The 15507-nt window shown below is 38.7% G+C and overlaps 1 protein-coding gene across 3 annotated transcripts in view; it reads left to right on the top strand.

The window, feature by feature from the left end:
• Window positions 1-15507, top strand: part of LOC149215132 (origin of replication complex subunit 4-like) — a 357573-nt gene that overhangs the window by 282973 nt on the left and 59093 nt on the right. For all 3 annotated transcript variants that reach the window (XM_089392537.1, XM_089392536.1, XM_089392535.1), the window contains exons 14-15: window positions 4503-4595; window positions 4703-4767. In XM_089392537.1, the coding sequence (XP_089248663.1) occupies window positions 4503-4595; window positions 4703-4767 (158 nt within the window). The remainder of the gene's footprint in view (window positions 1-4502; window positions 4596-4702; window positions 4768-15507) is intronic.

Raw genomic sequence — 15507 nt, 5'->3', positions numbered from 1 at the left:
GAATGATTTGTTCATTTGCTGCAGGCAGAACTCGACGGCGGACAGGGATGGCTTGATGGAATGGAGAAGGGATGCAGGGATGATGGAGATCGCTGAGTGGTGTGCAGGTTTGGACGGATGAGGGAATGGCAGTAATTTTGCAAGTTGCGTGGAATGGTGAAGGGGCTGTGTAGGGATAGGAAAATGTGGGTATTTGCAGGTGGAGCCATAGCGTGTGGAGCTGGACGGTGAAAGGAAATGAGGCAGCGAGATCGGTAAGGAAGATTGCGGATTTCGAATGGCAGCAGACGCGTGAGGATTTGGTGGATGGGGACTGTGTGCCACAGTGTGAGGGTTTTAGGAGAGGCGTGGGTAGAGAAGAGGTGATTGCACGCAGAGGACATAATATGGTGAGCAGCGAAGGGTAAAAGAGCAACGCAGGAAGAACCGAGGGTATGGTGGGGAATTCTGCATATAGAGCAGGGTCCTTTGATTTTTTGCAGGTTGATTGCGTGGATGGACTTGACAGAAAGGGGACAACGAGGGTTCTGAGTGGCTATGGACAACTGCGTTGAAAATAGGTCCAACGGACTTGAAGCTTTGACGTTGGACGTGTGAATGGGCAGATCTGCAAGTAAGAAAGGAAATGCGGATAGCTGCACACATATGGCCAGCATAGATACAACAATGGATTAGGAGAGAATGCAGAAGTAAGGGAGAAAATGGGACAGAATGGCAGCAAACTGAACACGCAGAGGAGTTGTGGCAGCGTAGGGAGATTGAGAATGAAGTGTGAAATGGATGGAAAGTCTACTGCATGCCCAGGACAACATACACCCAATTTTTTTTTGAATTTTTCCCGCAAAAAATGAAATCCTGGGCAACAACAAATAGCCTGAAAAAAACCCTGGAATTCTTTTAGAAAAACCCTACAAGAACTGATCCTGAGCCGAGATCTTACCCTCCAGGGCCTAGATCTGGCTTCAAACAAAAATTTCCTCTTCGGATCTGCAACCTGCAATGGAAAAATAGAATACTCAGAAGCAAGAAACAAAGCTAAAACCCTAAAACCAGCTAAAATAATTACAATATTCACAATTTAAAGGCTCTAAATAGCCAGATTTGTCAGCATGCCACAGAAATAATTTCAGAATTTTAAATTGAATATGAGGTGCTTCATAAAACCCTTCATGCATTCACAAGAAAAATTTCAAATGATAAGCCCGGGATCAAAACTGGCTGGGCCCTTCAGAAAATGCCCTTTTCGGAAGTTGGCTAGTTCAGCCGAGAACTTCCCCAAACGCCTGTTGATCTTCAAAATCTAGATTTTCTTGCACAACTTACTTCAACCATTAATGAAGAAGGAGAAAACGATACTAAAAGCCAAATGTAATGGAGATACTTGCCATCATATTCAAAAATTTAACTACCATTCAAACCCTAGCGACTAAACAAGATACTTGTGTATGAAATCACTCTTCATAAAGCTATCATCAATGGCTGAAATTAAAATCATGCACAGAAGTAAAACATCTTACATTTCCAGAAGAGTAACACCAGCAAGATTTCAACCCCAAAGTGTTTCTTTATTGCACATGAAAAATGACTACAAGAGAGCTTTTTTGAGCACACGACTCTAAGATCGAATGATCTCAAATGACCCTTGACACCTTATTTAAAGGAAAATTTCCCCAATGGCTAGTGCGAGTGGTCCATGTCAAATTGATCTCGATCGTCGATGAGGATCAAAATCTCTTTTAATTTCATCCGTCGAAATTTTAAATGCATTTTAATATATTAAAAAATTAAAATCTTGCATTTATTTCCTCAAAACTTTGACTTATTATTATTTTATTTTATTTTTCAAATTTTTATTTATTTTTTAATTTATTTTTAAATTTTAATTTATTTTATTTTTTGATTATTTTTTAATTTTATTATTTTTATTGGACCCTCGAACTTAGTCTTTGGAAAAATCACCTAGAACCTAGGACTTATGATGGGATAAAACATTTTCTAACGCTCAAGACCCTTTACATCATGACTTTTACAATTTTACATCTCAAGGGGGAAAACCCATTTGACATAGACCTTCATAGACTACCCAGTCTTGCGACACAAATATAATCTAGCAGATCAAGAAATTTGTAATAACCTAACCAAATAATTAGAATTATTTCCAAATTACTTTTACATAGACTCGAAGCACACTAGGATTTCCCTAAGATTCTAATGACAAAATCCATTCCAGCTTTGGGGTTAGGCTGAAGAAAATCTCTGCCGACCATGGGTCGGTGAGACAAAAACCTTCCGGAACGTAGATCATCATTAGAAGATTAGGTTTACCTAAGAAAATACATACATGCCACAGATCCACTAAGATTATTTACAATTTACACATGCAGACTAGTTTTACAACATAACATGATCGGGTTGATGATGACAATCGAATGGCATGGACATATCGATCAAGTGCTATCCCTTTTGCGAAAAAGGGGGTGTACTGCTATGGGTAGTTGACACGTAGTGGTCAACAGTTCCAACTCTCCTTTATTTATAGATTCCCTCAAGGGGTTTCTCAGATGTGAGGGGTCGCAATACAACCCCCAAGTTGGGATTTTTTGTCCCAACCGACCTAAAATTCACCCAATGTCGCCCCAAACATTTTGGAAATTGGATTTCCCCCCTTTATCAAGACTATAGCCTATGGGGCTGGATACTCTGTCCTCCCTTGGCCAATTAATTGGGAGAGGACTTACATTTAGGAAATACATACAACATTGGATTTGATCCAACTAATCAAGCCCTCCTTGGTTGATCTAGATCTCATTGCTGCCCCTTTATTTGAGCCAACACACTCATTGAGATGCCTTGCTCAATCTTGTGCTACTGTATGGTATCTTCTCCTTCTCCCTAGCCTTGCTTTTATAACTTTACATTGGGCTAAATCCCTAACTCTAATCTCCAAAGTGATTGATGGTTGAGATTAGATCTCAGCTCACTTCAGATTAAGGGTTGAGATTAAAACAAAATTGCTAAAGTAATGTACTTTACTTTTCCTAAGATTACTTTAGCTCAATAAACAAACATAATACTTATGTGCTTTTCCTAAGTCTAACTTAGGCTAAGTTACACAAACAAATTTCTCACACTAGAGCAAGTGTCTAAGAAGGCTTTGGGCGACTTCTGCATGCCTAGACACTTAGGCTTGTGCAAAAGTACTTGCCCGAGCTACAAACATCAACACTCCCTCTTAGTGAGGGAGGTACTTCTGCCACTTGGAATTGACTTCAATCCTGGAATTGCATCCATTGCCATGACTACTCCCTCTGAATTGGCAGCCAACATTGTCATCTGGTCTGGAAACATCCTCGAAATCTTGATGTCCTTGGCTTGGTTCCTAGAATATTCATGCTCCTAAACATCCAGTAAGTTCATCTCGTACCAAGAGATCTTCTTGATGGATTTGAAGGAGACTGTCGACTGTACCTCCCCTCCTGAACCTGATGGCTGACTCCCTTTGAGCTGCTCAACTTTCAGAGTTGCTTGGTCCTTGTTCTCTGTCACTGCTCTGTTTTGTGCCATTGCTCGAATAGGTGCCCTTTAGCCCATACATGTCGCTTTCTCTAATGCCTGTGACATGTCCCTCATCGGAGCTAGATCTGCTGGGTTTGATTAGTACCTTCCCATTCCGGAAAGCAATAAAGAAACCCTTCTTATCCATCATAGACATTGTTTAGAATAATAAATTGCTTCTTAATATGAGAACGCTTTTTTTGGTTATAGTTCTTCTTTTATGATCCCTGAATTTTTTTGATTCTTGACTGTATGGTTTAAATTTATCAAAATACTTTTATATTTTTCTGTTGTGTATGGATCTTGGCTTTTCAAAAATTTTGTGGATTCGTATCTTGGTAACTCAGGAGTCAGTGAACACCACTTATGTGTGCCTCACACGTGTTCTCAGATGGTTACCTCCTTTCAAAATTTTCATTTACTAGTGCTCAACAAGTTCATCAAAATGTCATCATTCCTTCTAGCTGTTACGGTTTGCATTGTTTATGGATTTGCTTTTTTCTTATTGTGGTTTTGGGCTATGCAGGCTCAATATATTCATTTTTAACCTCATGCATGACAGTATTTAGGCTGTATGTAATTGAGGTGGACACAAGTGTCCTTTTGCTAGGTTTATCAATCATAAGCAGTATTTGATCTGTTGTTTATCTTTGCCTTGTAAATGATAAATGGCAAAGTTATCATTTGTTTTGAAATATAGAGTATTTCTATAGTCTCTTTCACGTTGCTGTATTGAAGAGAGGTTTGGATACAAGAAACAAATTGCGTATGTTAATATCTTTTAGACGTCAATTAATTATGTTGAGTATATTTAATAAAAAATATGAGGGCATGTATATGGCCTTCTTTTGAAATTTTGATTTGTTGTTGATGATAGTAGCACTTCCCTTTTTCATAACAAGTAGAAATTGGATGATTTTCTTAATACTTAAGTTGTTCAATAGCAGATGCATCAGTTCTAGAGCTTTACCTACTTGTATCAATGAAGAGATTGGAGGGCAAAGAATGCGAATCTTACAATTTTAATGCTGTTATGAAAGGTTTGTTTTTAGTTCTCTACAACCCAGTTGCTTCTTTCAATTAACAAATTGCAGACCTTGCTAGATCTAAACATTCTAATAGCCTTGTGCATTTTATATTGAAACAGAGTATGAAGACCTTCATGCTGCTCATCCTACTTGCGATCTCTTCTCAAGACAGATTTGTTTGAGAGTGAGTTGAACATATAGAATGTTTTCTTAAGTTTAGGGTTTAAGTCTATGCGAGTTTGTGTCACTTACCATGAAGAAGCAAATTTATTATTCTAAATTTTATGGAATAGAGAAACATGCTTTGCTTACAATATACATGTTTATATGTTCTCTTCCCTCAAATGTGAACTAACAGGGTTTTATGGAAGTGACATGGACATTATAACGATGTTGAAGTGTAATTTTGTTTGGTAGAGTAAAAAATGGGAAATTATGAGTCCTTAATTCCACTCATGGTTGCTTTTGCTATCTTAGATTGTCCATGCAATAGGGATTTGATAGTGTTTTCTATATGACTCTTGCAACAGTTTTAACATTTTCAATTAATGACTATATAATGACACAAAATGACATTATGTACCTTAATGCTTATTTTAAGAAGTCTTATATAGGTTAGTCCTGTTGACCACTACCGGTCAACTACCCATGCAGTACACCCCCTTTTCTTGACAGAAAGGGGTAGCACCTGAACAACATGTCCGTGCCATCCTGCAGTCATCAACAGCTTAATCATTTTGATTGTAAACCCAGTCTGCATGTATGAATTGTAAATAATCTTAGCAGACATGAGTCATGTATGTAAATTGCCTAGGTGGACCTAACTTTCTGATGGTAATCTACATCCCGGAAGGTTTTTCGTCTCACCGATCCATGATCGGCAGAGTTTTCCTTCAAACCTGACCCCAAAGCCGGGATGGATTTTGTCATTAGAATGTTAGGAGAATCCTAGTGTGTTGATCTGCTAGATTATAAGTGTGTCGCAGAAACTGGGTGATTTGTGAAGGTCTGTCTTAAGTGGGTTTGTCCCCTTGAGATGTAAATTGTAAAAGTCATGATGTAATGTGTCTTGAGGGTTGAAAAATGTTTTAAATCCCCTCATGAGTCCTAAGTCCTAGGTCCTAGGTGATGTTTCTGAAGGCTTAGTTCGATGATCCATTTAATAAAATAATAAAAAATTAAAAAAGTTTTAAAATTAAAAAATTAAAAAAATAATAAAATAAAAAAAAAATCATAAAATAGAGCAAAAACCCTAAAATAATAAAATAATAATATTTTAAGTGAATGCATGCAAAATATTATTTTAATAATAAGTTAACAATTTCGACGGATGAGATTAAGAGATGTCTTGATCCTCATCGACGGTCGAGATCATTTCGACATGGATCACTCGAACTAGCTGTTGGGATCATTTCCTTTAAATAGGGTCTTAGGGGGTCATTTCAAACGGAGGATCTGTGAGTCTGGTACTGAAGAAGCTCTCTTGTAATCTGTTTTCTGGTTAATAAAAGAAGACTTTGGGGTCAAAATTTTAGCTGGTGTTACTCTCTGGAAATGCTGTGAGATTGTTTAATTTTCTGCATATTTTCTTTTCAGCCATTAATAATAGCTTTTTGTAGAGTATTGTGGGCACAGGTATCTTGTTCACTTGCTAGGGTTTGAGTGTTGTTAGGGTTTCTAAAGTAATGGCAGGTATCTCCATTACTTTTTGAGATCTAGCAGCATTTTTGCCCTCTTTATTGATGGTTGTTTTGAGCTGTGCAGAAAACTTTTTCTGAAGAAAAATAGTGGGCGTTCGGGGAAGTTCTCGGCTGAACCAGCCAACTCCCGCAAGCATTTTTTGCTGAGCCCAGCTGGATTTGATCCTGGGTCTATCATTCAGTTTATTTTTTTTAATTTGCATGAGAGATTTTCTGAAGTTCTTCACAGTGAAAACCTAAAATTTCTGTTCTTTAAGATATTTCCGTGCTTATTGATGAATCTGGCTGTTAAGGGGCCAAATCTGTAAATTAAATTAGCTGTTCTAGGGTTTTAATTTTTGCTTTATGCAGTTTTTATTAGGGTTTAGGGTTTTTAGGTTTCATTTTATCACATGAAAAATTTCGAAATTATTTTTGGCAGGTAAATCAGATTTCGCCCGTGGCTCCCATGCCCTGTCAGTAGTCCAAGAATTGGATTCGTGAAACGCAGAGATCTATTGAGCACTGAATGCAAGCGTTGCAGAAAACCCAAGATCCAAATGGAATTCGCGTTTTAATTTGCCAGATAAACCACAGAAAATCGTGAAGCGCTGCTCTCTCTGCCGTCAAGCCGGCTCTCTGTCACGCAAATGTTATTGCTGGAGATACATTACAGTTTGCTGCATAATTTTTTTTAAAACGCCTGTGGATGATGTCGAGGATCTCTCCGCGCGGAATGCGATTCTCAGTTGACGGCTAAGTTTCTCTGGAAAATCCGAGCCCAGTCAAAGTCTTTTAGCAGAAATTCTTCAGAGCAGCAAACAGCAAGATCGTGGCCATATAATCATCACTGCAAAATTCTCGTGGGCCTGTCATCCAAATCTCTTTAGCTGACGAGTGGGATCTGGCTCAGTCTCCAATCGAACCAACGGACAGGGGTTTCAGCGTCGGCATTGTAGCAGGTTCCATCCACTTCAAACCGAAAGCAGCGCCGTCGACTGTAGAGATTCAACGCTGGCTATCCATCGTTTGCAGAGTTCTGTCACGCGCCTCAGGTGATAACATAAATCGCTTTCGAATTTGAGAGATATCTGGAGTGGCAATGCGTTGTTTTGGTCAGCTTATGATTGACGGCTAGGGTTTTCATTTCGATGCGTTTGATTTTTTTTTGTTGTTTTATCGCAGGCTAGCATAATCCTAGTTACGTTTCATTAGGTTTAGATTTAATAATCGTTTAGTTTTGTTTTATATTTTTGTTTATTAGTTTTTTAGACTTAGGCTTTCGTTTTTGTATAGTTAATGTTTTAGTTGTTATTTAAAATAGATTGTAATTTTAAATGTGGTTCAGCTTTTTAGATTTTAATTTGTTCTTTTCAATTTAATTAGTTTTGTTTAAGCTTAGATTTTAAACTTCATTTTTTTTGTTTTAGTTTTAGGTTTTATTTTTATATTTTTAGATTTTAATTTATATTTAGTTTAAGTTTCGTTTTATTTAGATTTTAATTTAGTCCTTTAAATTTTGCTATAAAAAAAAAAAAAATTTGAAAAGCATAAAAAATTTTGAGTTTCAGTCTTGACTCGGGAATTACCTATGTTTCATCTTTTATGCTGAGATTGAAAATTTTAACGTGGGAATTAGTGTTTAATTTGATTCAATTTTCAGCTGATAATTAATTGCATGAATGTGGTCTCTTGTTCAAAACACTTTATCTTTCGAAATCTTAATTTGTTGGAGTATCACTAAGTCGTTAAGCATTTTTCTCACTTGATAAAAGTTAATGATTGCTCCTAATGAGATCATATTTCTGCAGTATCTGGTAATTAATCATTTAAACATTAACTCCACAAGGCACTGGTCTTTTCATTTCTAAATCCATTTTAGTGCTTTTCATATCGTGTCTCCCGACCAACTGGTCGACAGTTGGTCTTCATCATTTTACAGGGTCTACCCCCCTTAGCCGCGGGAGACAGGCTTAAACGGAGGGATCGGGGATCAGAGTGACAGCCCTCGGTCTGAGCGTTGTCGTGTCAATCTGTGCGACAACAAGTCCAATGACTAAATCCCAATGATTCGTGATAAATAGTGCCAAGGAAGAGGTGTGGACATTCATTCACATCTCCTTGATTTAGGAGGTAGTTCATGTACACACCCAAAGAGAAATGCCGCCATATTGAATCAATTGAGGAGTTTGAATGAAAATCCTAGTGCTAAATTTATGTGTTTTAGATTCACTTATGGTAGATGTGAAAATTTCAAGTTTGAAATCCTATTGCAGAAACTGAAATTAATTTTTCTAATTGTTAATTAATTTAACAATTTATTTGCTACGACAAATATCGAATAAATCACACTGCAACCTTCACAAATAAAACTGCGGAAAATAATGGCACTGGAAACTGAGAGATATTCTAGCACACACACAAAAATTGACACAATTGTTTTTGGACAATTTTCCCCTGGAAAAACCCAACTTGGGAACATTGGTGCAGCAACTAAGGGTTTTATATTTTTAAGCAATAGTGAAATTCTGAGTACAATCTATGGATGTCCAACTGGCAATCCAAACAGCAAGAAAATCTGGCCAAAATTATCTAAGGGAATTTCCCTTCCTCCACAAGCAATCCCGACACAACTTCGCTTCAGAAACTCGTCCTCCTGGACCCTTCACGCTGGCTTCTGCGCATACCCTTGGATGTCTAGCGTGGAACTGTCTCTGATCAAGTCGTTCTACCTGTCGCTGCTAAGGAAAATGATTCTCCGGCCTTTGGGAAGACTTTCTGGGCCTCTGGAAGCTGAATTGATTTTTCCCATAGCTAAATTGAATTGCCCTTTGAAGCTGACTGCATAGTTCTCTATGTTGCCTCACTGGGAATAACTCAGCTTCTTGCTATTGCTTCTCTGGATTTGAAAAACTTCCTCGGGATCACTGTCCCTACCCCTCTCTGTCTCTGCTTCCCATCTGAAGCTCGATCTCTTCTTGTAACTGACCACTGCTGTCTCGAAAATCGAACTCTCCAAGGAAATCGAATTGTGTGTGTATGTTCTCCATCTACCCATCAACTTCTTATAACCTTCTACTGGGACTCCAACAACCATGATTAAAACTTATTCAAGGGCTAAGATCATATTAGAGTCGATCCGTGTGAGTTTCTAGATGATTCACATCTTATCTCAATTAATTCTGATTAATTAACCCCTTTTCCTAAGTTTAGATGTAGGAAATATAAAAAAAATGGGCTAATAATCTAATTGAGACACTTTGAGGTGGAATTTCGAGAAATGATTTATAGGTTATGGAGAACTGTTGTGTTTTAGCCTCTCCACAAAGTTTCGAGACTAGAACACCTCCAATGCTACAAAAACTAACATTCCCTCTTAGTGAGGAAGGTGTTCTAGTGCTGCACTGCTGCTAGAACACCCTGTCTCTATATCACCGTCTATCGCGCTGTTGATGACTGGCCATTGTGACTGACTGCCACTTCCCACCAACTACTTCGCAACTCTGATGCTGCATTTGTGCTGCTGTTGACACTGCCATACTGCTGCCAACTCTGCATTTGCACTACAACTACCTCTCATTTGTTGCTACTGCAACTGAGAAGCATCCTAAATACTGAATCAACGGTGTCTGCTGCATCTATCTCTTGAGTCCTGACTGCTACTAACCACTTCACTGTCTATTGAAGACTCTGTGCTGCTACTGAATCTGCACTGTGCCACTCTGCACTAATGCAGTAGCTGCACTGCGCTCCTCAACATCTGACTTCCACTTGTCCGCAACTATCACTCGAGAATCTGACTGCATCACTGACATTGATCCATCCTGCTACTGAATAATGTGGGCTCCCGTAGCAAGGTAATGATCCATGAGGAGGACATCTCAAGGATCTTGCCCATTTCTGCATTGCTCTGGGACTATAATTCTAGATCGCCCCACCTCTCTCCTGGAGGTATAACTGCAAACATATGTGATGCTGCTGACACTTCCATACTACTACCAACTTTGCATCTGCACTACAATTCACTCTCATTTGTTGCTACTGCAATTGCAACATTTGCAACTGAGAAGCATCCTAAATACTGAATCAACGGTGTCTGATGCATTATCTCGAGTCTTGATTGCTACTAGCCACTTCATTGTCCATTGAAGAATTTGTGCTGCTACTGAATCTGCACTATGCCACTCTGCACTGCTACCAACGCTGCATTGCGCTCTTTAGCATCTAACTTCCACTTGTCTGCAACTGTCACTCGAGAATCTGACTGCATCATTGACACTGATCCATCCTGCTACTGAATAATGTGGGCCCCCGTAGCAAGGTAATGATCCATGAGGAGGACACCTCAAGGATCTTGCCCATTTTTGCATTGCTCTGGGTCTAACTCTAGATCGGCCCACCTCTCTCTTGGAGGTATAACTGCAAACACCGCAAAATATTCCTCCATCCTGAAGGACAACTTATCAATCTCAGTGGACGTTGTTGCCTATTCCAGCTCCTCTTGCTTGTCCTTTTTTCTGAGAGGACACTGGGTATTGTAGTGATTGAACTGACCACATTTGAAGCATTGGAACCCTTAGACGCTAGGGCTACATTTTCTTCTTCCATCTCACCCTTCACGCCCTTGCTGTTGCTACTGATGGTACTCTTTACTAGAGCCCGCCTCAACTCCTCCTGCTGTAGGTCAGCCTACATCTTATCCCATATAGGCAATGCGTCTCTGCCCAAGCTACTTTGGACAAACATTTGCCATTAATTTGAGACACCATTTAGTGCCAACTATACAAGCTCTATGGGTTGGGGTGCCTCCCCAACAGTTGCAAGCTGATCTCAGACTTCCTGAATCTTGGTGAGGAAGGCATTTATGCTTTCCCCCTTTTGCATCCTTTTGCTCCTTTGCCTCTCCTGGAGAAACAACTTTCACTGGCTCGGAGAGAGCATCTCACATCTCCTTGGTCATACCTTTGTCTGCCACATGTGAGACTAAATGATCTCGAACTCCATCGAAGTTCATTCGCTTCGACTTCACCATTTCCTTCCTGTACTCCTTGAGTTGATCGACATCCTGGGGTACTGCTACCACATTCTCCACATAGGCTTTCAGGCCATATTCATCTAGAAGGAAGGACATCCTAGCCTTCCAGATGAGATAGTTGAAGGCTCCCTCCAACCAATCTTGATCTCTAAGCCCCGCTGTGACCATCTCTAAATCTGGTCGAAAATCTCCCTCTTTTCTTATGCTTTGCTTCTGAATCTGCTACTTGCACTCCCTTTTGGAGTGAGAAAGTCTGCTCACAGCTACTACTAATTTGTAATTGGAAAAATTAGATCTCTAAAACTCGAGATTTCCTTAGAGAGTTTTTCCCTTTGTGTGTGCTATTTCTCTTCTACCTGACATTGATTATGCTACTGCAAGCTGTTGCAAAACCCTTTGCGCCCAAAAAAAGCATCTGCTCAGCGAAAATATGAGCTGTTGTTTCTCCCTTTACCTGTTGGAGTCACTCAACTAGCAAGCCAAATTTTTCTGCTAACTTGCACTGAAAAATCGAACTTCCCCTAGCAATTCGATCTGCTTGGCTCAGGCTTTGCACAAATTCCAGAAACTCGTCTTCCTTCGCCTCTGAGCTTCCCTGCTGATCAATCACGCTCAGATACCATGTGAAAATTCAAGTCTGAAATCCTATTGCAACAGCTGGAATTAATTCTTCTAATTGTAATTTAACAATTTATTTGCTACAACAAATATCAAATAAATCACACTGCAACCTTCACAAATAAAACTGTGTAAAATAATATCAATGGAATGAAAGAAATATTCTGGCACACACACAAAAATTGACACAATTATTTTTGGACAATTGTCCCCTAAAAACCCAACTTGGGAAAACCAGTGCAGCAACTAAGGGTTTTATATTATTAAGCACAGTGAAATTTTGAGTACAATATATGGATGCCCAACTGGCAATCCAAACAACAAGAAAATCTGGCCAAAATTATCTAATGGAATTTCACTTCCTCCACAAGCAACTCCGACACAACTTTGCTTTAGAAACTCGTACTCCTAGACCCCTCACGCTAGCTTCTGCGCAGTCAAGTCATTCTGATCATGTTGTTTTGCCTATCTCTGTTGAGGAGAATGATTCCCCGACCTTCTGGAAGACTTTCCAGGCCTCTAGAAGCTGAATCGATTTTTCCCACAGCTAAATCGAATTGACCTCTGAAGCTGACTGCTCAGTCCTTTGCACTGCCTCACTGGGAATAGCTCAGCCTCTTGCTGCTACCTCTCCAGACGTGGAAAACTTCCTCCAGATCACTGCCCCTACCCCTCTCTATCTGTGCTTCCCTTCTGTAGCTCAAATTCTTCCTGCAACTAACTGCTGCACTTTGGGAAATTGAACTCTCCAAGGAAATTGAACTCTGTGTGTATGTTCTCCATCTACCCTTCGACTTCTCCTTATAATCTTCTGTTGTGACTCCAACGAGCAAGATTAACACTTAATCAAGGGCTAAGATCATATCAGAGTCGATCTGTGTGAGTTTCTAGATGATTCACACGTTATCTCAATTAATTAGGATTAATTAACCCCTTTTCCTAAGTTTTAGACTTAAGAAATATTAAAAAAATAGACTAATAATCTAATTGAGACACTTCAAGGTGGAATTTCCAAAAACTATTTTTAGGTTATGGAGAACTCCTGTGTTTTAGCTTCTCCACAAAGTTTTGATACTAGAACATGTTTGATGCTACAAAAACTAATAGTAGAGAGCAATGGTTTTTAGGAAGGCCTTAAGAACTAAATCCCTCAATAGTATTTGTTAGAATTTCTCGAACCCAACACTCGGTACTCGGTTCCCAACAATTAAATATTGAATGAATACACGACTAGATTCCTAACACAAAAAATTAGCAGAAGAAAAAATACTCAATATAAATCACATACACATAAATAGATTTCTGCCTAATCAATAGTTCTTCATTAATAAATTAATCATGAAACTCACTTAGGCTCCCATCTTGGGATAATGGCCCAACTGAGAAAATACAGATTGAAAAACTGATCACCAGCCTCATTGCACTCTCTCGGACCCAGCACACGCTTACTGAGAAGCCTCTCTCAATCTTGTGTCGTTGTTTTGTTTTAGCTCTTGAATTTAGGCTCAATTTGTGGTTAGTGCCTACAAGATATTTCATACAAAGAAGTTTGCTTGCACCTTTTTGCTTCCACCTTTAGATTCCAAGCCTCCCTAAAAGTTATTCCTCAACTCCTCTTTTGACCTCAAACCTTTTCATGCTTAGATTATGTTCAAATGAACTTATATGCGCTTTATTTATAATGTTTGTACATTCACTCATGAGGTTGACTTGTAAAACTGGTTGAGTTAGCCTACTTGTCCTTTGGTTGGGTCATCTGGATGAAATCTTTCATACCTCCTCAAATCTATGGAGTTAGAGTGAGTGCCATATACCGTTGAAAAGGTCTGATAATGAACTTTCCAACCATATATCCCATGCTCCTATCTGAGTTAATTGAAGTAAAAATGCCGTCAAAGTTAGGGAATCCATATTGGGCATTTAAAGTCCAAAAATAATATTTCCAACAATCTTCATTTTCCAATCTTTATCTTGGACATAAGTGTTGAAAAGTGTAACTAGGTTCGGTATTCATAGTGATATGTAATTATGATTTTTGTAAATGATGAAAAGAATAAAATAAAATTATTTTTGATGCTTGCTTCATGGGTTTCATGAGCAAGTGATTTTATTTTTAGATGGCTCCCATTGAGAGCCTTATGATTGGTCATTAAAAGTCAAAGAGTCTATGTCATGTATGAAGAGCCCTTCTTGGGCATGTAACAAATGTATTTGAGTTAATAGGACTGTCTAGAAGCTCTCCAACGACAAGCACTAGCTCTCTTCCTTATGTCGACTTCGATATTAACACAGAATTCATGTTGGTTCACAGTTAAAGGTACACGCCTGTTTGGATGAACATGTCGTCTCATTTATGGAGGACCAACCACTATATATACCAGGGCAAGGAACTTTGCATAACACAATGCAGAATTTGGACAACTCTGATATTTTTGGTGCTAGTTACAGTCAACTAGTTCGGATGATTTCGATGGAGAGTACAATATTTGGATCTCTGTGTTGAGGGATGTTTTCGGGTGTTATATCAAAGCATACAGTTCGAGCAAAAGAAGAGACAACGAAGGTTTGATTAGGATCTCCACAGTGAAGAAGCTAGGATATGTCTCCATGTAATCTCGGATAGTATGAAGTTCAGATGTTGGACAATATGATGTATAGAAGCCATGGTGTATGTAATCTCGAACAGTATGATGTATAAAGCCATGATGTGAAAGAGCTTCCATTAAGAGAAGTATTACAACGTCATGCTAAAGCTTTAGTAAGGACAGTTTGGTGACAAAACAATGATATAGTACTCAAGTGTGTTATGAAAGGAGATGATCTTAGTTTGTAAGAGGAACTGAAAGGAGGAAGGAGAAGACAATTAAGAGAGCTAGTGTCTTGATCTTGGAAGCAACTAATAGGTCAAGGGTCTCGGTCTTGGTATTCGTTAATTGGAATCTCTAGAAGAAGAATTTGCGTGGGTTTTCCTCTCAAAGATTAAGAGGTTTTGGCCATGGCTTATAGCCTACATGATGTGTCTCTTTTGTTTTTATGTTCATGCATTGGTTACTGTTTGATGAAGAAGAACACTAATAATCTAACATGAAGAAGATCCTAATCTAAAGAGGTAAAAAGCATTCACAAGAAGTCACTAATGAAAGAGAAATCAACTAACACTAATGCCCTAGATTTCTCAACAATAAGTAGTGTCCCCCCTAGACATTATAGGAGGCACATGAGCAATGTTTTAAAACTTCGACTCCGACACTGACTCGACCGAGGGTCGACTTCGACTCCGACTTCGACTTGGTATCGACTCGGTCGGCTCGATTTCAATGACTCAGTTGTTGTAAAAAATACATTAAATATTATTTATTTATTTTTATTTTTTTTTATAAAAAAACATAATTTTAAAGATTTTCATTCATGTTTCCAAACACACAGCATTAGGATATAGATGGAAGACAACATATGATCAAAGTAGGCTCATGAATATATCCATTATATCAAAATGGCACCCAGTGCACTATCCAATACATACATGATCAAAACAAAAACACACAACCAAGGAGGCTAGAAATGGCCTCTACAACAAAAGTAAACTGTGACC

The sequence above is a fragment of the Pinus tabuliformis genome, chromosome 1_1 (assembly GCF_031772625.1).
Source record: "Pinus tabuliformis cultivar Carrire ecotype Pingquan chromosome 1_1, CPIR1, whole genome shotgun sequence".
NCBI classification, from domain to species: Eukaryota; Viridiplantae; Streptophyta; class Pinopsida; order Pinales; family Pinaceae; genus Pinus; species Pinus tabuliformis.
This window is presented reverse-complemented; position numbering and strand designations above follow the sequence as displayed.